The sequence below is a fragment of the Schistocerca nitens genome, chromosome 11 (genome assembly GCF_023898315.1).
Source record: "Schistocerca nitens isolate TAMUIC-IGC-003100 chromosome 11, iqSchNite1.1, whole genome shotgun sequence".
Lineage (NCBI taxonomy): Eukaryota > Metazoa > Arthropoda > Insecta > Orthoptera > Acrididae > Schistocerca > Schistocerca nitens.
In genome coordinates this window covers 182,254,418-182,278,668 of record NC_064624.1, presented here as the reverse complement: position 1 = coordinate 182,278,668, position 24,251 = coordinate 182,254,418, and the positions used below count along the sequence as shown (strand labels likewise).

The following is a 24,251-nucleotide window of genomic DNA, read 5'->3' as shown; positions in this document are numbered from 1 at the left end:
GAGCTGCCTGTCTATTCCGTCCGTTGCCTACGCAACTTTCACATGAAAGCGTTCCTTACGAACGCCAATTCCCATAGGGAGTTCCGCTATAAAGTGTTGTCCCAGTTGACAAAATCATTGTGTAGTCTTATTTCCACTGGTTCTTTGATGACTGAATGCCAGAATTCATTAGCTGAGCGTACTACCTTTGTCTGATCAACAACAAACGTGCGTCCTTTGTTTATACCGTACACTGCCATTGCAAGGCAAACACTTGTTCTGAACAGCACTGTGAGATGCATCGCTGCGTCTGGCCAATGTACCGCATGCCACACTCGCAACAGATGCTGTAGACACCTGGTCATGCAGTCCATCGGGCAGATACTGTGATGCATCTCGCAGTGCTATTCAGAAAACGTGTAGAGCGTTTGACTAAGCGAAACTGACAAGTCTGAAGTGGCAGAGAACCACATCAACAAAAGAAGCACGTTTGTTTTTGAACAGACAACAGTGTTGTGCCAAGCTAATGAGTTCTGGCATTTGATCATCAAAGAGACAGTGGAAATAAGCGTGCACAACCATTTTGTCAACCCAGATGTGTCGTTAGTAAAAATGCGCCAGGAACGTGCTGATGTGAAAGTGGTAGATGCAGTGTCAACTTTACCCTATCAGCATTGGGACTCGACACCTGGCACCAACTTCACCCTGCCACCACTGGGAATCTACCTCCAGAGCCAACTTCATCCTGCCAGCACTGAAACTCGACAACTGGAACCAGCTTCACCCTACCAGCCATGGGACTCAACACCTAGAACCAACTTCACCCTGCCACCACTGGGACTTGACCTCCAGAGCCAACTGCACCCTGCTAGCACCAGGACTCGACACCTAGAGCCAACTACACCCTACCAGCACTAAGACTTGACACCTGGAACCTACCACAACTGGTACTTGACCTCTGGAGCCAACTGCACCCTGCCAGCACCAGAATACCTGGAGCCAACTTCACACTTCCAACACTGTAACTCGACACCCAGAGCCAACTTCATCCTGCCAGCACTGGGACTCAACACCTGGAACCAACTTCACCCCACCAGCCGTGGGACTCTACACCTGGAACCAACTTCACCCTGCCACCACTGGGACTTGACCTCCGAATCCAGCCTGTCAGCGCCAGGACTCGACGCCTGGAGCCAAGTTCACCCTGCCAGTACTGAGACTTGACACCTGGAACCTACCACGACTGGGACTCGGCCTCTGGAGCCAACTGTACTCCGCCAGAACCGGGACTCGACACCTGGAGCCAGCTTCACCCTAATATGACTGGGACTTGACCTCTAGAGCCAAATGCACCCTGCCAGCACCAGAACACCTAGGGCCAACTTCACCCTGCCAGTACTGGGACTCTACACCTGGAGCCAACTTCACCCTACTAGCTCCACGACTTGACACTTGGAGCCAACTTCACACTGCCAGCATCGGGACTCGATATCCAGATCCGACTTCACTCTGCAGAAGGCACATGATTCGCTCTCCCATTGATCACCTAGGAGAGGATTATGCAGTCCAGTGTCTATAAAGGGATGAACTGAACACGAACACAACAGCCCTGGAAGATGGCAAATAGGAAACACATTGAAATGTTGCGACAAGACGACATTACGACTCGGCTGATGAGCCAAGTTTTCATAAATGAAATTCGTCAGAGAAGCCTGGGTTCCCAAAAAATTACATAGTGGTAAACAGTGGTCTGCCCGATGAAATTTGCTGCATCAGCTCACTGCAAAGTGTAGTAGTCAAAATAAAAACTGAATAGTGTGGTTACCGTGACCACTAAATCTGTAGGACGGCTCACCTAGTGGGCGCTCCAGGGTCTTGGACGGGGTGCGAACCACGGGCAAGCTGGAGCGCTGCTTGCCGCCTCGTCGGAACCCCGTCGAGCTGGTCTCCACCTCCGACATGATGCCCGGGTCGTCGTCGAACAGCATGGCCGACGGCAGCGGCGGGTACCCGCGCGGCAGCGGCGACTGCACAGGGCACACGGCAACGCGTCACAAACAACACTGCAAGTCTAACTCTACACAAGACAGCAGACTAGCCAGCAACACACTCAATTCCAAGCCAAACAGCCCTCCGCCACTCACTCCCCACATCTAATTCTCCGCACAGAAGCAGAAATGGGAAGCCACAGCACCACGTGTTGAACCACCCTCCAGCACTCACTCATTCACTCTGCAAGCCTAACTACACTGATGAGTCAAAAATGACCACTGCCCACCACGACACTGGAACCTGATGGCAGTGTGGGCACGTGACACAATAACAAAAGCATGTGAGCGGAGCAGACACCGACATGGGATCATCCTACATCTACATATACATGATTACTCTGCAATTCATATTTAAGTGCTTGGCAGAGGGTTCATCGAACCACAATCATACTATCTCCCTACCATTCCGCTCCCGAACAGCGCGCGGAAAAAACGAACACCTAAACCTTTCTGTTCGAGCTCTGATTTATTTTATTTTGATGATCATTCCTACCTATGTAGGTTGGGCTCAACAAAATATTTTCGCATTCGGAAGAGAAAGTTGGTGGCTGAAATTTCGTTACTAGAGCTCGCCGCGACGAAAAACGTCTTTGCTTTAATGACTTCCGTCCCAACTCGCGTATCATATCTGCCACTCTCTCTCCCCTATTACGTGATAAAACAAAACGAGCTGCCCTTTTTTGCACCCTTTCTATGTCCTCCGTCAATCCCACCTGGTAAGGATCCCACACCGCGCAGCAATATTCCGACAGAGGACGAACGAGTGTAGTGTGAGCTGTCTCTTTAGTGGACTTGTTGCATCTTCCAAGTGTCCTGCCAATGAAACGCAACCTTTGGCTCGCCTTCCCCACAATATTACCTATGTGGTCTTTCCAACTGAAGTTGTACGTAATTTTAACACCCAGGTACTTAGTTGAATTGCCAGCCTTGAGAATTGTACTACTTATCGAGTAATCGAAGTAGCCGGCCGAAGTGGCCGTGCGGTTAAAGGCGCTGCAGTCTGGAACCGCAAGACCGCTACGGTCGCAGGTTCGAATCCTGCCTCGGGCATGGATGTTTGTGATGTCCTTAGGTTAGTTAGGTTTAACTAGTTCTAAGTTCTAGGGGACTAATGACCCCAGCAGTTGAGTCCCATAGTGCTCAGAGCCATTTCTGAGTAATCGAATTCCAACGGATTTCTTTTGGAACTCGTGTGGATCACCTCACACTTTTCGCTATTTAGCGTCAACTGCCACCTGCCACACCGTACAGCAATATTTTCTAAATCGCTTTGCAACTGATACTGGTCTTCGGATGACCTTACTAGACGGTAAATTACAGCATCATCTGCGAACAACCTAAGGGAACTGCTCAGATTGTCACCCAGGTCATTTATATAGATCAGGAACAGCAGAGGTCCCAGGACGCTTCCCTGGGGAACACCTGATATCACTTGTTTTATTCGATGATTTGCCGTCTATTACTACGAACTGCGACCTTCCTGACAGGAAATCACGAATCCAGTCGCACAACTGAGACGATACCCCATAGGCCCGCAGCTTGATTAGAAGTCGCTTGTGAGGAACGGTGTCAAATGCTTCCCGGAAATCTAGAAATACGGAATAAACTTGAGATCCCCTGTCGATAGCAGCCATTACTTCGTGCGAATAAAGAGCTAGCTGCGTTGCACAAGAACGATGTTTTCTGAAACCATGCCGATTACGTATCAATAGATCGTTCCCTTCGAGGTGATTCATGATGTTTGAACACAGTATATGCTCCAAAACCCTACTGCAAACCGACGTCAACGATATAGGTTTGCAGTTCTATGGATTACTCCTACTACCCTTCTTAAACACTGGTGTAACCTGCGCAATTTTCCAATCTGTAGGTACAGATCTATCGGTGAGCGAGCGGTTGTATATGATTGCTAAATAGGGAGCTATTGTATCAGCGTAATCTTAAAGGAACCTAATCGGTATACAATCTGGACCTGAAGACTTGCCCGTGTCAAGCGATTTGAGTTGCTTCGCAACCCCTAAGGTATCCACTTCTAAGAAACTCATGCTAGCAGCTGTTCGTGTTTCAAATTCTGGGATATTCCATTCATATTCCCTGGCGAAGGAATTTCGGAAAACTGCGTTCAATAACTCCGCTTTAGCGGCACAGTCGTCGGTAACAGTACCATCGGCACTGCGCAGCGAAGGTTTTGACTGCGTCTTGCCGCTTGTGTACTTTACATACGACCAGAATTTCTTCGGATTTTCTACGAAATTTCGAGACAATGTTTCGTTGTGGAACCTATTAAAGGCATCTCTCATTGAAGTCCGCGCCAAATTTCGCGCGTCTGTAAATTTTCGCTAATCTTCGGGATTTCGCGTTCTCCTGAACTTCGCATGCTTTTTCCGTTGCCTCTGCAACAGCGTTCGGACCTGTTTTGTGTACCATGGGGGATCAGTTCCATCTCTTATGGGCTGCAAATGGGGAAATCCATTGAGATAAGTGACTTTAACAAAAGACAGATTATTATTGCGCATGGACTGTGAACGGTTATCTCGAAAACAGTGAAGCTGTTGGAATGTTCACGTGCTACTGCCGTGAGCATCTACAGAAAGAGAAAGGACAGTGAGACTAACACTAGGCTCTAAATGATTGGACATCCACGACCCTTCACAGAACATTGCGTTCGGAAGCTTGTCTGCTCTGTAAACTAGGATAGATGTTGATTTGTGGCATCTCTGCCGAAAAGAGCACAATGCCAGTGCACGCTCAAGTGTTTCGGGGCACACCGTTCATCGAACATTGTCGAACTTGGAGCTCCGCAGCTGACCACCCCTACGTGTTCACATGTTGACTCAACGACATCTTCAATTACAAGTATTATGGGCACGGGAACATCTGGATTCGACCGTCGACCAACAGAAACCTGTCGGCTCTTCAGGTAAATAACATGGTAATCTCCACAAACGCCGTCAACGAGGTGGACGGCGGCTCGATTCTATGGGAGACATTCTCCTCCGCTTGCATGGGCCCTGTTCTAGTATTCGAAGACAGAATGAGATTTTCACTCTGCAGCGGAGTGTGCGCTGATATGAAACTTCCTGGCAGATTAAAACTGTGTGCCCGACCGAGACTCGAACTCGGGACCTCTGCCTTTCGCGGGCAAGTGCTCTACCAACTGAGCTATCCAAGCACGACTGAAGCTTTACTTCTGCCAGTACCTCGTCTCCTACCTTCCAAACTTTACGGAAGCTCTCCTGCAGAGAGTCCAAGAGTCACAGACAAATTTCCAGGTTGAACTTCACGTTAAACACCTCACTCGCCCACCGTTGCACTCGACGCATAGCATCATTTGGAACAAAGAGGCGAAATGTCAGACTCTGTAGTCCACACTAAACACTCCCCCCCCCCTTCCCACCCCCACGTAAATCAGCCACTGTCCAGCTCCTGTGTTGTTAGGACCACTGCAGGCGTGCAGCTCTGTATGACCATGTGAGCAATGGTCTTTCGCGAGACACCCGACTCCAAATGCGCACTGCATACAGCTCCCTTCGCAACGCTCGCTAGGAAACAGGTTGAGCCGCGGCTGCATTCACAGACAACAGCGATTCCTGTCACGTTTGAAACCGGTTGTCACGGATAATGCGTGGCAGTCGTCACCAGCCCTTATCGGTTAAGATGTACGCCGACTGTTCTCACACCGCGCTGCATGACTGCCTGTGGTGCACCGTTCCCCGTAGACAGGCTGAAAAGTCCGAGTTGATTCGGCGACCAACCTGTCAAGTCAGTTCGCGGTGTGGTCACGGGCACGTCCAAACACTACAGCTCATTTCTGTCATTATGCCACTTCTCCAGGTCGACTTGTCTCACTGCGTTGATTCCATACCAGGGCCTATACAGGCCATGAAAGTCATGAAGTAGTAATGAAAATGAGCAGGTGTTCCGAAAAGTAATGAAAAGGCAATGAAATTTAGTGGGTGGTGATGAATATTCTTTTGCGTCTCTGTCAGGTGCGGTTCTGCATCTACCGCTGCACAGATACTCCGCAAGTCACGATACGGTGCGTGGCGGAGGGCACTCTGCACCACTACTAGTCATTTCCTTTCCTGTTCCTCTCGCAAACAGGACGAGGGAAAAACGACATCTATACAGGGTGTTACAAAAAGGTACGGCCAAACTTTCAGGAAACATTCCTCACACACAAATAAGGAAAAGATGTTATGTGGACATGTGTCCGGAAACGCTTACTTTCCATGTTAGAGCTCATTTTAGTTTCGTCAGTATGTACTGTACTTCCTCGATTCACCGCCAGTTGGCCCAATTGAAGGAAGGTAATGTTGACTTCGGTGCTTGTGTTGACATGCGACTTATTGCTCTACAGTACTGTGAACGTTTGGGCAGGCATTGTTGGTGATGTCTCGATTGGGCTCCATGTTCTTCCACCTACGCTCAGTGGAGCACGTTATCATGATTTCATACGGCATACTCTACCTCTGCTGCTAGAACATGTACCTTTACAAGTACGACACAACATGTGGTTCATCCACGATGGAGCTCCTGCACATTTCAGTGCAAGTGTTCGTACGCTTCTCAACAACAGATTCGGTGACTGACGGATTGGTAGAGGCGGACCAATTCCGTGGCCTCCACGCTCTCCTGACCTCAACCCTCTTGACTTTCATTTATGGGGGCATTTGAAAGCTCTTGTCTACGCAACCCCGGTACCAAATGTAGAGACTCTTCGTGCTCGTATTGTGGACGGCCGTGATGCAATACGCCATTCTCCAGGGCTGCATCAGCGCATCTGGGATTCCGTGCGACGGAGGGTGGATGCATGTATCCCCGCTAACGGAGGACATTTTGAACATTTCCTGTAACAAAGTGTTGAAGTCACGCTGGTACGTTCTGTTGCTGTGTGTTTCCATTCCATCATTTGAAGAGAAGTAATAAAATGAGCTCTAACATGGAAAGTAAGCGTTTCCGGACAGATGTCCACATAACATATTTTCTCTCTTTGTGTGTGAGGAATGTTTCCTGAAAGTTTGGCTGTACCTTTTTGTAACACCTTGTATATATCTCCGTGTGAACCCTAATTTCTCTTATCTTGTCTTCGTGATCCTTACACGCAGTGTATGTTCGTGGCGGCAGTAGAATCGTTCACCAATCAATTTCAAATAGCGGTTCTCTAAATTTTCTCAACAGTGTTTCTCGAAAAGAACCTCAACATCCCTCCAGGGATTCCCATTTGAGTTCCCGAAGCATCTCCGTAACACTTGCGTGTTGTTCGAACGTACCGGTAACAAATCTAGCAGCCTGTCTCCAAATTGCTTCGATGTCTTTCTACAATCCGACCTGCTACCGATCCCAAACACTCGAGCAGTACTCAAGAAGAGGTTGCATCAGCTTCCTGTATGCAGTCTCCATCACAGGTGAACCACTCTTTCCTAAAATTCTCCCAATATAACTAAGTCGGCCATTCGCCTTCTCTACCACAGTACTTACATGCTTGTTCCACCTAATAACGCTTTGCAACGTTGCGCCCAGGTATTTAAACGACGTGTCTGTCTTAAGGGGGATACGACGTCAAACGGGCCGACATGGAGCAGGAGAGGCACAACAGGACATTTTATTTTCTACTTTCTATACTTTTACAAATAAATTCATAAAACTTTGTCAGCATGACCAGTGCAAAGAAGGGCAGCTAGTTTCGTGTTATCGCGCAATAGGGGTGAGAGTGTCACTGATATGATACGCGAGTTGGGGTGGCAGTCACTGAAACGAAGGCGGTTTCCTTTGCGGCGAGATCTATTTACGAAATTTCAATCACTAACTTTCTCTTCCGAATGCGAAAATATTTTTTTGACACCCACCTAGGTAGAAAGAAATGATTATCACAATAAAATAAGAGAAATCAAGAGCTCGAAGGGAATGATTTAGGTGTTGCTTTTTCCCACGCGTCATTCGAGAGGGGAATGATAGAGAAGTAGTATGAAAATGTTTCGATGAACCCTCTGCCAGACAGTTAAGTGTGAATTGCAGAGTTACCATGTACAGGGTGTTTCAAAAATGACCGGTATATTTGAAACGGCAATACAAACTAAACGAGCAGCGATAGAAATACACCGTTTGTTGCAATATGCTTGGGATAACAGTACATTTTCAGGCAGACAAACTTTCGAAATTACAGTAGTTACAATTTACAACAACAGATGGCGCTGCGGTCTGGGAAACTCTATAGTACGATATTTTCCACATATCCACCATGCGTAGCAATAATATGGCGTAGTCTCTGAATGAAATTACCCGAAACCTTTGACAACGTGTCTGGCGGAATGGCTTCACATGCAGATGAGATGTACTGCTTCAGCTGTTCAATTGTTTCTGGATTCTGGCGGTACACCTGGTCTTTCAAGTGTGCCCACAGAAAGAAGTCACAGGGGTTCATGTCTGGCGAATAGGGAGGCCAATCCACGCCGCCTCCTGTATGTTTCGGATAGCCCAAAGCAATCACACGATCATCGAAATATTCATTCAGGAAATTAAAGACGTCGGCCGTGCGATGTGGCCGGGCACCATCTTGCATAAACCACGAGGTGTTCGCAGTGTCGTCTAAGGCAGTTTGTACCGCCACAAATTCACGAAGAATGTCCAGATAGCGAGATGCAGTAATCGTTTCGGATCTGAAAAATGGGCCAATGATTCCTTTGGAAGAAATGGCGGCCCAGACCAGTACTTTTTGAGGATGCGGGGACGATGGGACTGCAACATGGGGCTTTTCGGTTCCCCATATGCGCCAGTTCTGTTTATTGACGAAGCCGTCCAGGTAAAAATAAGCTTCGTCAATAAACCAAATACTGCCCACATGCATATCGCCGTCATCAATCCTGTGCACTATATCGTTAGCGAATGTCTCTCGTGCAGCAATGGTAGCGGCGCTGAGGGGTTGCCGCGTTTGAATTTTGTACGGATAGAGGTGTAAACTCTGGCGCATGAGACGATACGTGGACGTTGGCGTCATTTGGACCGCAGCTGCAACACGGCGAACGGAAACCCGAGGCCGCTGTCGGATCACCTGCTGCACTAGCTGCGCGTTGCCCTCTGTGGTTGCCGTACGCGGTCGCCCTACCTTTCCAGCACGTTCATCCGTCACGTTCCCAGTCCGTTGAAATTTTTCAAACAGATCCTTTATTGTATCGCTTTTCGGTCCTTTAGTTACATTAAACCTCCGTTGAAAACTTCGTCTTGTTGCAACAACACTGTGTTCTAGGCGGTGGAATTCCAACACCAGAAAAATCCTCTGTTCTAAGGAATAAACCATGTTGTCCACAGCACACTTGCACGTTGTGAACAGCACACGCTTACAGCAGAAAGACGACGTACAGAATGGCGCACCCACAGACTGCGTTGTCTTCTATATCTTTCACATCACTTGCAGCGCCATCTGTTGTTGAAAATTGTAACTACTGTAATTTCGAAAGTTTGTCCGCCTGAAAATGTACTGTTGTCCCAAGCATATTGCCAGAAATAACATTGTTGTGGTTCAAATGGCTCTGAGCACTATGGGACTTAACAGCTGAGGTCATCAGTCCCCTAGAACTTAGAACTACTTAAACCTAACTAACCTATGGACATCACACACATCCATGCCCGAGGCAGGATTCGAACCTGCGACCGTAGCAGCAGCGCGGCTCCGGACTGGAGCGCCTAGAACCGCACGGCCACCGCGGCCGGCTAACATTGTTGTGTTTCTGTCAGTTATTGTCCAGTGCTGTACTGAGTAGAACGTTGTTAGAGGAGCAACGCGTGTGCATTAAATTTTGCGTGAAACCAAAGAAAACCTTTAGAGAGACACACCAAATGACGCAGGATACCTACGCTGATGAGTCCTTAACCCGTACTCGGTGTTACTAATGGTTCACACGGTTTTAAATATGACCAGACGGACGTTAAGAGATAACTCTCGTTCCGCACGTCCATCGCCGACTGCCGGTCTGTGTCGCCAAGCGGTTCTAGGCGCTTCAGTTTGGAACTTGGCGACCGCTACGCTCGCAGGTTGGAATCCTGCCTCGGGCATGGATGTGTGTGATGTAAGTTCTAGGGGACTGATGACCTCAGATGTTACGTCCCATAGTGCTCAGAGCCATTTGAACCATTTTGAACACTCCTTACAAATACTTCCAGAAGCGACTTCCTGGCACTTAAATGTATACTAGATGTTAACAAAATTCTATTCTTCAGAAACGCTTTCCTTGCTATTGCCAGTCTACATTTTATATCCTCTCTACTTCGACCATCATCAGTTACTTTACTCCCTAAATACCAAACCCCTTTACTACTTTAAGTGTCTCATTTCCTAATTTAATTCCCTCAGCATCACCCGATTTAATTTGACTACATTCCATTATCCTCGTTTTGCTTTTGTTGATGTTCATCTTATATCTTCCTTTCAAGACACTATCCATTCCGTCCTGTTGCTCTTCCAACTCCTTTGCTGTCTCTCACATATTTACAATGCCATCGGCGAACCTGAAAGTTTTTACTTCTTCTCCACGAATTTTAATACCTACTCCAAACATATCTTTTGTTTCCTTTACTGCTTGCTCAATATACAGATTGAATAACATCGGGGAGAGGCTACAACCCCGTCTCACTCCCTTCCCAACCACTGCTTCCCTTTCATGTCCCTCGACTCTTATAACTGCCATCTGGTTTCTGTACAAATTGTAAATAGCCTTTCGCTCCCCGTATTTTACCCCTTCCACCTTCAGAATTTGAAAGAAAGTCTTTAGTAAATTCGATATAGTATGCTACAGACGTCAGACGTTGTAGTATTACTCTCATAGGAACCCTGTCTTTATTGCGGTAACCACTACTGAATTGCTGCTATGCCAGACAAATCGTTTGGCGGTAGATAATAGGTGTTGTCTGTGTGAAAGCCTGGCTGGGTATCTGGTGGAACGTAAATTAAAGCGCTAGGACTTCTTTCCTGATGGTGTTTGTGTGGATTGTAGCCTTGTACACAACTGAAACATTCACCACGAACTATTCTTGCAAGAAGAGAATAGAAGCTTTCGAAATATGCAGCAGAAGAATGTTTAAGATCTGATGCGATAGATAACGGAGAAGTACTACAACGAATTGTGGAGAAAATAAATACACTTATCTGGACACCCCCAAAAACATACGTTTTCATATTAGGTGCATTGTGCTGCCACCCACTGCCAGGTACTTCATATCAGCGACCTCAGTAGCCATTAGACATCGTGAGAGAGCAGAATGGGGCGCTCCGCGGAACTCACGGACTTCGAACGTGGTCAGGTGATTGGGTGTCACTTGTGTCATACGTCTGTACGCGAGATTTCCACACTCCTAAACATCCCTAGGTCCACTGTTTCCGATGCGATAGTGAAGTGGAAACGTGAAGCGACACACACAGCACAAAAACATACAGGCCGACCTCGTCTGTTGACTGACAGAGACCGCCGACAGTTGAAGAGGGTCGTAATGTGTAACAGGCAGACATCTGTGCAGACCATCAGACAGGAATTCCAAACTGCATCTAGATCCACTGCAAGTACAATTAGGCGGGAGGTGAGAAAACTTGGATTTCATGGTCGAGCGGCTGCTCATAAGCCACACATCACGCCGGTAAATGCCAAACGACGCCTCGCTTGGTGTCATAGTGTAAACATTGGACGATTGAACAGTGGAAAAACGTTGTGTGGAGTGACGAATCACGGTACAGAATGTGGCGGGGTGTCGGTATGGCGAACGCCCGGTGAACGTCACCTGCCAGCGTGTGTAGTGCCAACAGTAAAATTCGGAGGCGGTGGTGTTGTGGTGTGGTCGTGTTTTTCATGGAGGGGGCTTGCACCCCTTGCTGTTTTGCGTGGCAGTACCACAGCACAGGCCTATATTGATGTTTTAAGCACCTTCTTGCTTCCCAATGTTAAAGAGCAATTCGGGGATGGCGAATGCATCTTTCAACACGATCGAGCACCTGTTCATAATGCACGGCTTGTGGCGGAGTGGCTACACGAATATAACATCCCTGTAATGGACTGGCCTGCACAGAGTCCTGACCTGAATCCTATGGGATGTTTTGGAACGCGGACTTCGTGCCAGGCCTCACCGACTGACGTCGATACTTCTCCTCAGTGCAGCATTCCGTGAAGAATGGGCTGTCTTTCCCCGAGAAACCTCCCAGCACCTGATTGAACGTGTGCCTGCGAGAGTGGACGCTGTCATCAAGGCTAAGGGTGGGCCAACACCGTACTGAATTCCAGCATTACCGATGGAGTCCGCCACGCGCTTGTAAGTCATTTTCAGCCAGGTGTCCGGATACTTTTGCTCACGTAGTGTGTATGGCACCGTTTCAATAGAGAAGAGATCGATTTATACGAGACACTCTGAGACATCAAGGGATCACCAACTTAGTATTGGAGGGAAGTGTGTGTCTGGGGAAGGGGGGGGGGGGTTAAAATGGTAGAGGGAGACCAAGAATACAATAAACAGGTTCAAGTGGACGGAGGGTGCAATAGTTGCTAAGAGATGAAGAGACTTGCACAGGATGGACTTTAGTATTCGGACTGAAAACCGCAGCAAGAAAACAGTCCGGTTGCGTCCGGTCAAAATGTTCATTTCCTAACAGTTTCCATTTTCGTGATGTAGTTATGCAACTTTCTTTTGTACTGCAGTTCCAGCAGCTTTAACCGTTTGCCTTAAATCAGCATCTACATGGCCTTTTCTGTAATTGTAACCAATTACATCGAGGAGGTTAGTAAAACTTTTTTACAAGTCGGGGCGTGGGGAACTGGAAACGACTGTATTTCCGTTGCCCGTAATCAAGTCGTTTCGCCGAATGCGGCGTTAATCCCAACGCACAATACAGCCTGATACCGATCGTGTATCGGGAGCGAGCTGTTGTTTGCTCGTTCATTAGATATTCGGCAGAGTTGGAGATTGGTTTGCCGTTCCCAGCATCCCCCTCTGATTTCATTAACGCCGGACAATCTGCTTTAATTAAAAACTTTGGAGACCTCTGCAGATAAGGCAGAAAGCGCTAATTCCGTTCCGACATCGGCGAGAGCCGAGCGTCCTTGCTGTTGTACTCAGTGTGAGTTTCCGAACGCGTTTGGCGTCTGCACTTCCTCGAAATACGAGTAGCCTGTGAGCCAGGGGGGGAATATTTAGAAATAGTTGCCAATGTATCTGACATGCGATATACTTAGGGAGTGAGGAAGCTTGAAAACTTAAACAGTAATATGTTATTACTGTTGTCGTTGTAGTGGTCTTCAGTCGCCAAGTAGGGATGGAATAAACCGACCGGCTAGAACCGATATCAGTATTTCTGCGTAACCGGTATTTTTCGGTATTTTTTGGGTCGATTATGTATTCTTATTTGTTGCTAATGACTGTGCGAACACCGTTACATCAATTTGTCATAGGAGTGGTGCTAAAAGTTTCGATTTTTAATTAAAACGCTTTTAAAAAACGAGTAATGTTTAATCGTGAAATTTACATTGCTTTGAAATATTGGGTTATTACAGAAAATGAGAAAAGCGATCAGAGCTATTTTAATAACGACGCCGACAGTTAAAAATGACCAACAAACGCATGAGATAAGAATAAATACAGAGTACAAGGTGTATGCCACGTTTGTTGATTGTAGCTCAAAAATATTTGTTGTTGGTAGGAAGTTCTGTGGTTTCTGAAGCACTGCTATCGCCTTTGAATGATAGAAAGACTGGATAGTGAATATTATGCAATGGATTACTTCATTACTGATATTTTGACACTTGTCAAATAATTTTTCCTGTTTGCTAAATGTTCTATTTTGGCTCCTGTCGAATTGTTCATTTGAATGTTTTGGAAGACCATTTCTGATGCCTCAGAACATGTCCTACCAACCGATCCCTTCTTCTAGTGAAGTTGTGCCACAAACTCCTCTCCAATTCTATTCAATACCTCCTCATTAGTTATGTGATCTACCCATCTAATCTTCAGCATTCTTCTGTAGCACCACATTTCGAAAGCTTCTATTCTCTTCTTGTCTAAACTATTTATCGTCCACGTTTCAGTTCCATACAAATACTTTCAGAAGCGACTTCCTGACACTTAAATCTATACTCGATGTTAACAAATTTCTCTTCTTCAGAAACGCTTTCCTTGCCATTGCCAGTCTACATTTTATATCCTCTCTACTTCGACCATCATCAGTTATTTTGCTCCCCAAATAGCGAAACTCCTTTACTACTTTAAGTGTCTCATTTCCTAATCTAATCCCCTCAGCATCGCCCGATTTAATTCGACTACATTCCAGTATCCTCGTTTTGCTTTTGTTGATGTTCATCTTATATCCTCCTTTCAAGACACTGTCCATTCCGTTCAGCTGCTCTTCCAAGTCCTTTGCTGTCTGTCATCGGCGAACGTCAAAGTTTTTATTTCTTCTCCATGAATTTTAATACCTACTCCGAACTTTCCTTTCGTTTCCTTTACTGCTTGCTCAATATACAGATTGAATAACATCGGGGAGAGGCTACAACCCTGTCTCACTCCTTTCCCAACCACTGCTTTCCTTTCATGCCCCTCGACTCTTATAACTGCCATATGGTTTCTGTACAAATTGTAAATAGCCTTTCGCTCCCTGTATTTTACCCCTGCCACCTTCAGCATTTGAAAGAGAGTATTCCAGCCAACATTGTTAAAAGCTTTCTCTAAGTCTACAAATGCTAGAAACTTAGGTTTGCCTTTCCTTAATCTATTTTCTAAGATAAGTCGTAGGGTCAGTATTGCCTCACGTGTTCCAGTATTTCTACGGAATCCAAACTGATCTTCCCCGAGGTCGGCTTCTACCAGGTTTTCCATTCGTCTGTAAAGAATTCCCGTTAGTATTTTGCAGCTGTGACTTATTAAACTGATAGTTCGGTAATTTTCAGATCTGTCAACACCTGCTTTCTTTGGGATTGGAATTATTATATTCCTCTTGAAGTCTGAGGGAATTTCGCCTGTCTCATACATCTTGCTCAGCAGATAGTAGAGTTTTGTCAGGACTGGCTCTCCCAAGGCTGTCAGTAGTTCTAATGGAATGTTGTCTACTCCCGGGGCCTTGTTTCGACTTAGGTGTTTCAGTGCTCTGTCAAACTCTTGACGCAGTATCATATCTACGATTTCTTCTTCATCTACATCCAATTCCATAATATTGTCCTCGAGAATATCGTCGTTGTTTAGACCCTCTATATACTCCTTCCACCTTTCTGCTTTCCCTTCTGTGCTTAGAACTGGGTTTCCACCTGAGCTTTTGATATTCATGCAAGTGGTTCTCTTTTCTCTAAAGGTCTCTTTAATTTTCCTGTAGGCAGTATCTATCTTACCCCTCATGAGACAAGCCTCTACATCCTTATATTTGTCCTCTAGCCATCCCTGCTTAGCCATCTTGCACTTCCTGCCGATCTCATTTTTGAGACGTTTGTATTCCTTTTTCCCTGCACATTAAGTAGGGTTTCCATTTGACTGTATTTGTCAGTGTACTGGATCTCATACTATTGCACATACACCGTGCACAACTATACCAGCCGACAATGTCAACTTCCATTTTTTTTTCTTTTTTTTGTGGCAGTTTACTATTACACAGCGTCACCGGATCAGATCCGGTCCAATTGTCTCGGTGGATAAGAGGAGACATTCAGTGCTGTTTGCGTGACATTTTGTGATTCTTTCCTCAAAGCTATAGAATTAGGTAAATACTTTTGATTTACCCCAATGTATGAAGGAAATCGTAAAATTGGAACGAGTAGAATTCCTGTTTGAAACAAAAGGAGCCATTTCTGCAGTAAAATGGATGGATAACCGTCCAGTCACTTTCCTGTCCTCAATTCATGACCCATGAGAAACAGCCACAGTGAAAAGGAAAAACAAGGATGTACTAGTACAGAGATTTCTTGTCCTGAAGTTGTGGCAGAATACAACAAAATTGGGTGGTGTCGATAAGTTTGATCAACTACGAGAAAGGTATGCTATTGGCAGACGTTCTGTAAAATGGTGGCGCAGAATATTTTATTTCCTGGCGGACGTTGCTGCAGTGGACAGTTTTATCCTGTGGAAAATAAATAAAAGAGAAAGTGGACAGCATGATCAGCTCACATACAGGATCCATCTAGCCAGACAACTGATCGCTGGATTCTCATGCCAAAAAGGCGTGGACAAAAACCTGTCTTTCTGTTAAAAAGGGGTAAAGTAGCTGAAGATTATCGTCATGTGGCTGTAGGGGAGCATCAACCCATTTCAGGAGAAACGTACTGGACGTGCCGTCATTGTAGTACCAAAGCTGCGGAAAAGAGCACTCGCTGTGTTTGTACATATTGTCAAATACCACTTTGCATAGACCCATGTTTCAGGAAATTTCGTGGCAAGTAATTGTGAACAATAACTGTAACAAGAGAAGTAAATTTATCAAATAAATATGACATATATTGAAAAAGTTGTTTTTGTCATTTAACTCCAAGGAAGGGCAGTGGGAAGAATACTTCCCACCTTGTTGTGTGACATCACTTTCACAGTTGGAGCAAATTTGATATTCTGTATGATAAATACACCTATCTGTTAACTACTATCTGATCTCCATTCATTAAAACAACTGCTCAATAATTTTGTCCACGAAAGGGTTAAGTTACGTGCCACCCTCCGATGGTAGAAGTACAGAACTTCTCTAAAAGTGTCTTTGCCTTTACACTGTTTCCCACTACTGTATTGTTGAGAGGCCATTGTGTAGACTCATAATAAAAATTCGGAGAAAGAAGGTAACTAAATACAGGGTGATTCAAAAAGAATACCACAACTTTAGGAATTTAAAACTCTGCAGCGACAAAAGACAGAGCTAAGCACTATCTGTCGGCGAATTAAGGGAGCTATAAAGTTTCATTTAGTTGTACATTTGTTCGCTTGAGGCGAACGTCAACTACCCGAGGCGATGGATCGGCCGCCAGGCAGCCCGTGACAGAGCACTTCATCACTGGCCTCCAAGAAGCCCTGATCTTACCCCATGCGATTTTTTCTTATGGGGGTATGTTAAGGATATGGTATTTCGGCCACCTCTCCCAGCCACCATTGATGATTTGAAACGAGAAATAACAGCAGCTATCCAAACTGTTACGCCTGATATGCTACAGAGAGTGTGGAACGAGTTGGAGTATCGGGTTGATATTGCTCGAGTGTCTGGAGGGGGCCATATTGAACATCTCTGAACTTGTTTTTGAGTGAAAAAAAAACCTTTTTAAATACTCTTTGTAATGATGTATAACAGAAGGTTATATTATGTTTCTTTCATTAAATACACATTTTTAAAGTTGTGGTATTCTTTTTGAATCACCCTGTATTTCACTTTCATACAGTTTAAGCATTTAAGCAGCGCACGCCAGAAAAGTTCTCAGAACATACAAATGTTATCTGTTTCATATTTAACTGGAGTTTGGAATGACATATCGCGGTAGCCATTGCAGCTGCGAGGTATGGCTCAAATGGCTCTGAGCGCTATGGGACTTAACTTCTGAGGTCATCAGTCCCCTGGAACTTAGAACTACTTAAACCTAACTAACCTAAGGACATCACACACACCCATGCCCGAGGCAGGATTCGAACCTGCGACCGAACCGGTCGCGCGGTCCCAGACTGTAGCGCCTAGAACCGCTCGGTCACTCCGGCCGGCGCTGCGAGGTACCGCACGGCCCTGTCTACCTGACTCCAGTGACAGTCCAGAGCGGACTGGCAATTCTCTGAACAAGCTTTGCCCACACTTTCCAGTACAACACTACTCTGAAGTACCCTCTGCCACACAACGTCGGTAGTATGCACCCCCTATCACGAAACGTCAGCACGAAGCGCCTTCTGCCTCACATCATCGGTATATCTACATCTACGTCCATACTTCAGAAGCCACTTGACGGTGTGTGGCGGAGGGTACCTTGAGTACCTCTATCGGTTCTCCCTTCTATTCCAGTCTCGTTCGTGGAAAGACAGACTGTCGGTATACTTCTGTGTGGCCTCTAATCTCTCTGATTTTATCCTCACGGTCTCTTCGCGAGATATACTGCTTGATTCCTCGGTGAAGGTATGTTCTCGAAACTTTAACAAAAGCCCGTACCAAGCTACTGAGCGTCTCTCCTGCAGAGTCTTCCACTGGAGTTTATCTATCATCTCCGTAACGCTTTCGCGATTACTAAATGATCCTGTAACGAAGCGCGCTGCTCTCCGTTGGATCTTCTCTGTCTCTTCTATCAACACTATCTGGTACGGATCCCACACTGCCGAACAGTATTCAAGCAGTGGGCGAACAAGCGTACTGTAACCTACTTCTTTTGTTTTCGGATTGCATTTCCTTAGGATTCTTCCAATGAATCTCAGTCTGGCATCTGCTTTACCGACGATCAACTTTATATGATCATTCCATTTTAAATCACTCCTAATGCGTACTCCCAGATAATTTATGGAATTAACCGCTTCCAGTTGCTGACCTGCTATAATGTAGCTAAATGATATGGGATCTTTCTTTCTATGTATTCGCAGCACATTACACTTGTCTACATTGAGATTCAATTGCCATTCCCTGCACCATGCGTCAATTCGCTGCAGATCCTCCTGCATTTCAGTACAATTTTCCATTGTTACAACCTCTCGATATAGCACAGCATCATCCGCAAAAAGCCTCAGTGAACTTCCGATGTTATCCACAGGGTCATTTATATATATTGTGAATAGCAACGGTCCTATGACACTCCCCTGCGGCACACCTGAAATCACTCTTATTTCGGAAGAATTCTGTCCATTGAGAATGACATGCTGCGTTCTGTTATCTAGGAACTCTTCAATCCAATCACACAATTGGTCTGATAGTCCATATGCTCTTACTTTGTTCATTAAACGACTGTGGGGAACTGTATCGAACGCCTTGCGGAAGTCAAGAAACACGGCATCTACCTGGGAACCCGTGTCTATGGCCCTCTGAGTCTCGTGGACGAATAGCGCGAGCTGGGTTTCACACGATCGTCTTTATCGAAACCCGTGCTGATTCCTACAGAGTAGATTTCTAGTTTCCAGAAAAGTCATTATACTCGAACATAATACGTGTTCCAAAATTCTACAACTGATAGACGTTAGAGATATAGGTCTATAGTTCTGCACATCTGTTCATCCCTTCTTGAAAACGGCGATGACCTGTGCCCTTTTCCAATCCTTTGGAACGCTACGCTCTTCTAGAGACCTACGGTACACCGCTGCAAGAAGGGAGGCAAGATCCTGCGCGTACTCTGTGTAAAATCGAACTGGTATCCCATCAGATCCAGCGGCCTTTCCTCTTTTGAGCAATTTTAATTGTTTCTCTATCCCTCTGCCACACAGTATTGATACGCAGCAGCCCCTGCCACAAAACATCAGTAACAAACGCACTTTGCTACGTCACACTGCTACGGGAGTCCATACAGTTCTGAAATTCACCGATGGATGCCAATGGCATCGTTTTCACAGGGTCAGGAAATTAGCTTCGTCATTTTTAAGCCAGCTGGCACAAAATCTTCACAAATTATACACAGAAACTTTTCTCGTAAATCAATCGGTCTGTTAGTGAATAAAATCTCTACCGTAGTTCCTGAGATCAGAGTGAACATACAGAACTGCAGCAGAGACATCAGTTTTTATACCAGGTGGTTATAATTAAACTGTGGTGTTCAGAGCGCTGCTGCGTGAGCTGTACATTGCAAAGCACAGGAACATCATAGGCAGGTTGGTGTGCTCGTGGAGTATGCTGAAAAATAATAGTTCCACTTCCTGCCACCAGGTGAAAATACGCCGCTGTAAGCAGTCAAATTGTCGTGTGGGTGCAGGAAAGGGGGAGCAATCATCAAGATAACGGTCCCTCCGGTAGATTTATTACGATACGGCCACAAGTTACAACATGTGTTCAGTGTGGTGTCCCAACTCAACATGCTACAACCGTAACATGCCATGTTTGACAGTTGTTTGCAGCATATCCGGTATTTAGGCTGCGGGATATAAAAGGAAGAAGGAACTTGCCCCCCTTCTAACAGCCGTGTACCGCAAGTCTCTAGAGGAACGGAGGGTTCCAAATGATTGGAAAAGAGCACAGGTAGTCCCAGTCTTCAAGAAGGGTCGTCGAGCAGATGCGCAAAACTATAGACCTATATCTCTGACGTCGATCTGTTGTAGAATTTTAGAACATGTTTTTTGCTCGAGTATCATGTCGTTTTTGGAAACCCAGAATCTACTATGTAGGAATCAACGTGGATTCCGGAAACAGCAATCGTTTGAGACCCAGCTAGCTTTATTTGTTCATGAGACCCAGAAAATATTAGATACGGGCTCCCAGGTAGATGCGGGTTCCCGGGTTCGATTCCCGGCGGGGTCAGGGATTTTCTCTGCCTCGTGATGGCTGGGTGTTGTGTGCTGTCCTTAGGTTAGTTAGGTTTAAGTAGTTCTAAGTTCTGGGGGACTTATGACCAGAGCAGTTGAGTCCCATAGTGCTCAGAGCCATTTGAGCCATTTTCCCAGGTAGATGCCATTTTTCTTGACTTCCGGAACGCGTTCGATACAGTTCCGCACTGTCGCCTGATAAACAAAGTAAGAGCCTACGGAATATCAGACCAGCTGTGTGGCTGGATTGAAGAGTTTTTAGTAAACAGAACACAGCATGTTGTTATCAATGGAGAGACGTCTACAGACGTTAAGGTAACATCTGGCGTGCCACAGGGGAGTGTTATGGGACCATTGCTTTTCACAATATATATAAATGACCTAGTAGATAGTGTCGGAAGTTCCATGCGGCTTTTCGCGGATGATGCTGTAGTATACAGAGAAGTTACAGCATTAGAAAATTGCAGCAAAATGCAGGAAGATCTGCAGCGGATAGGCACTTGGTGCAGGGAGTGGCAACTGTCCCTTAACATAGACAAATGTAATGTATTGCGAATAAATAGAAAGAAGGATCCTTTATTGTATGATTATATGATAGCGGAACAAACACTGGTAGCAGTTACTTCTGTAAAATATCTGGGAGTATGCGTGCGGAACGATTTGAAGTGGAATGATCATATAAAGTTAATTGTTGGTAAGGCGGGTACCAGGTTGAGACTCATTGGGAGAGTCCTTAGAAAATGCAGTCCATCAACAAAGGAGGTGTCTTACAAAACACTCGTTCGACCCATACTTGAGTATTGCTCATCAGTGTGGGATCCATACCAGGTCGGGTTGACAGAGGAGATAGAGAAGATCCAAAGAAGAGCGGCGCGTTTCGTCACAGGGTTATTTGGTAACCGTGATAGCGTTACGGAGATGTTTAATAAACTCGAGTGGCAGACTCTGCAAGAGAGGCGCTCTGCATCGCGGTGTAGCTTGCTCGCCAGGTTTCGAGAGGGTGCGTTTCTGGATGAGGTATCGAATATATTGCTTCCCCCTACTTATACCTCCCGAGGAGATCACGAATGTAAAATTAGAGAGATTAGAGCGCGCACGGAGGCTTTCCGGCAGTCGTTCTTCCCGCGAACCATACGCGACTGGAACAGGAAAGGGAGGTAATGACAGTGGCACGTAAAGTGCCCTCCGCCACACACCGTTGGGTGGCTTGCGGAGTATAAATGTAGATGTAGATGTAGAAGGAAGGAAGATTGCGTGTAACGTCCCCCAGACTTCCTAGATACTTGAAATGGTCAACAGTCTTGAAACTGAATCCATCAAAGTCAAAGTTGCGTCTTTTCTGGTTTTCTTACTTCTGGGCAGGTATTCTGTCTTCTCTTCGTTACATGGAATCCTGTTTTCTCGGCAATTTTGTAATAGTTTGGCATCATTCTGATTAATTCTCTTTTGGAAATACTTATTGGTGCTACATCACCGGCATAGGCAAGTCTTGCAATGTTCACATCCTGTAGCTGGATCCCTTGTGGACTGGTTTTAGAAAATTCTCCATCGATCTTCTCTAGGACAAGGTTAAATAAAATAGGTGAAATGACATCCCCTTGTCTCAGTCCAGTGTACACCTTAAAATCTTCAGTTTCTCCTACCGGTGTCTTGATGCGACATAAAGTTTCATCTATACACATTTCAACTAGTCTGATTAATTTTGATGGTATTTTAAATTCCTTCATTATATTTAGGAGTGTCTGTCGGTGTATGCTATAATAGGCCTTTTTAAAATCTACGAATAATATATGGACATCTACATTTAATTCCCACGCCTTCTCAGTGACTTGTCTTGGGGTGAATAAGTGATCTAATGTGCATCTGTTTCGGCGACGGAGTAGCCGAACAGTTCTAGGCACTACAGTCTGGAACCGCGCGACCGCTACGGTAGCAGGTTCTAAACCTGCCTCTGGCATGGATGTGTGTGATGCCCTTAGGTTAGTTAGGTTTAAGTAGTTCTAAGTTCTAGGGAAGAATGCTGAAGATTATATGGGTGGATCACATAACTAATAAGGAGGTATTGAATAGAGTTGGGGAGGAGTTTGTGGCGCAACTTGACAAGAAGGAGGGACCGGTTGGTAGGACATGTTCTGAGGCATCAAGGGATCACAAATTTAGCATTGGAGGGCAGCGTGGAGGGTAAAAATCGTAGAGGGAGACCAAGAGATGAATACACTAAGCAGATTCAGAAGGATGTAGGCTGCAGTAGGTACTGGGAGATGAAGAAGCTTGCACAGAATAGAGTAGCATGGAGAGCTGCATCAAACCAGTCTCAGGACTGAAGACCACAACAACAACAACAAGTTCTAGGGGACTGATGACCTCAGATGTTAAGTCCCATAGTGCTCAGAGCCATTTGAACCATTTTTTGTTTCTGCGGAAACCGCACTGGTAGTCCCCAATCAGTTTTTCTGTTACTGGTGTCAGCCTGTTTAATAGGCAGCTCGGTAAGATTTTGTAGGTGACATCCAGTAAGGCAATTCCTCTGTAGTTATCACAAACAAGTGGATCGTTCTTCTTAAATATGGAGTCCAAATAAAAGGATTCCCGAGAATAAAATATTTGCATAACATAAGTATTCACCACGCCAGAGACAAAGGCCAACTGCTCAAACGTACAGACTCAAGCGATAAGGAAAAACTGGGACGCAGAGGGCGCTGAATACACGCGCGTAAGAACTGTGCCTCCTTTGTGTTAAGTAACAGCATTTTAAATTAAAGTAAGAATAAAAACTCCTTCTGCAAGGCTATTAATAATGCAATAAATTCACGGTTAAACGTTACGTATAAAATCTCTAATACATCTGCTGACAGACTAAAACTGTACGTAAATTCAGCGTGCAGAAGCTATAGCTCTATTTACAAAGGAACACTCTTACAAATACCTGGGGAAGGAAGAGAGCACGTCAAGCTAAGAGACCGCCACTAGAAAAAGAAACTTCTGCTTAACACTGCGGAAGCTTAAGCGACAAGGAAAAATTGGAATGCAGTGGGCGCTATACAGGGTGTTACAAAAAGGTACGGCCAAACTTTCAGGAAACATTCCTCACACACAAAGAAAGAAAAGATGTTATGTGGACATGTGTCCGGAAGCGCTTACTTTCCATGTTAGAGCTCATTTTGTTACTTCTCTTCAAATCACATTAATCATGGAATGAAACACACAGCAACAGAACGTACCAGCGTGACTTCAAACACTTTGTTACAGGAAATGTTCAAAATGTCCACCGTTAGCGAGGATACGTGCATCCACCCTCCGTCGCACGGAATCCCTGATGCGCTGATGCAGCCCTGGAGAATGGCGTATTGTATCACAGCCGTCCACGATACGAGCACGAAGAGTCTCTACATTTGGTACCGGGGTTGCGTAGACGAGAGCTTTCAAATGGCGCCATAAATGAAAGTCAAGATGGTTGAGGTCAGGAGAGCGTGGAGGCCACGGAATTGGTCCGCCTCTACCAATCCGTCGGTCACCGAATCTGTTGTTGAGAAGCGTACGAACACTTCGACTGAAATGTGCAGGAGCTCCATCGTACACGAATCACATGTTGCGTCGTACTTGTAAAGGAACACGTTCTAGCAGCACAGGTAGAGTATCCCGTATGAAATCGTGATAACGTGCTCCATTGAGCGTAGGTGGAAGAACATGGGGCCCAATCGAGACATCACCAACAATGCCTGCCCAAACGTTCACAGAAAATCTGTGTTGATGACGTGATTGAACAATGGCGTGCGGATTCTCGTCAGCCCACACATGTTGATTGTGAAAATTTACAATTTG

At 45.6% G+C, this 24,251-nt stretch overlaps 1 protein-coding gene across 1 annotated transcript in view; it reads right to left on the bottom strand.

Annotated features, from left to right (window-relative positions):
* LOC126213015 (coiled-coil domain-containing protein CG32809-like) overlaps positions 1–24,251 on the bottom strand; it is a 626,459-nt gene that overhangs the window by 567,359 nt on the left and 34,849 nt on the right. Inside the window, exon 3 of the mRNA XM_049940576.1 lies at positions 1,835–2,006. Coding sequence (XP_049796533.1) covers positions 1,835–2,006 — 172 coding nt within the window. The remainder of the gene's footprint in view (positions 1–1,834; positions 2,007–24,251) is intronic.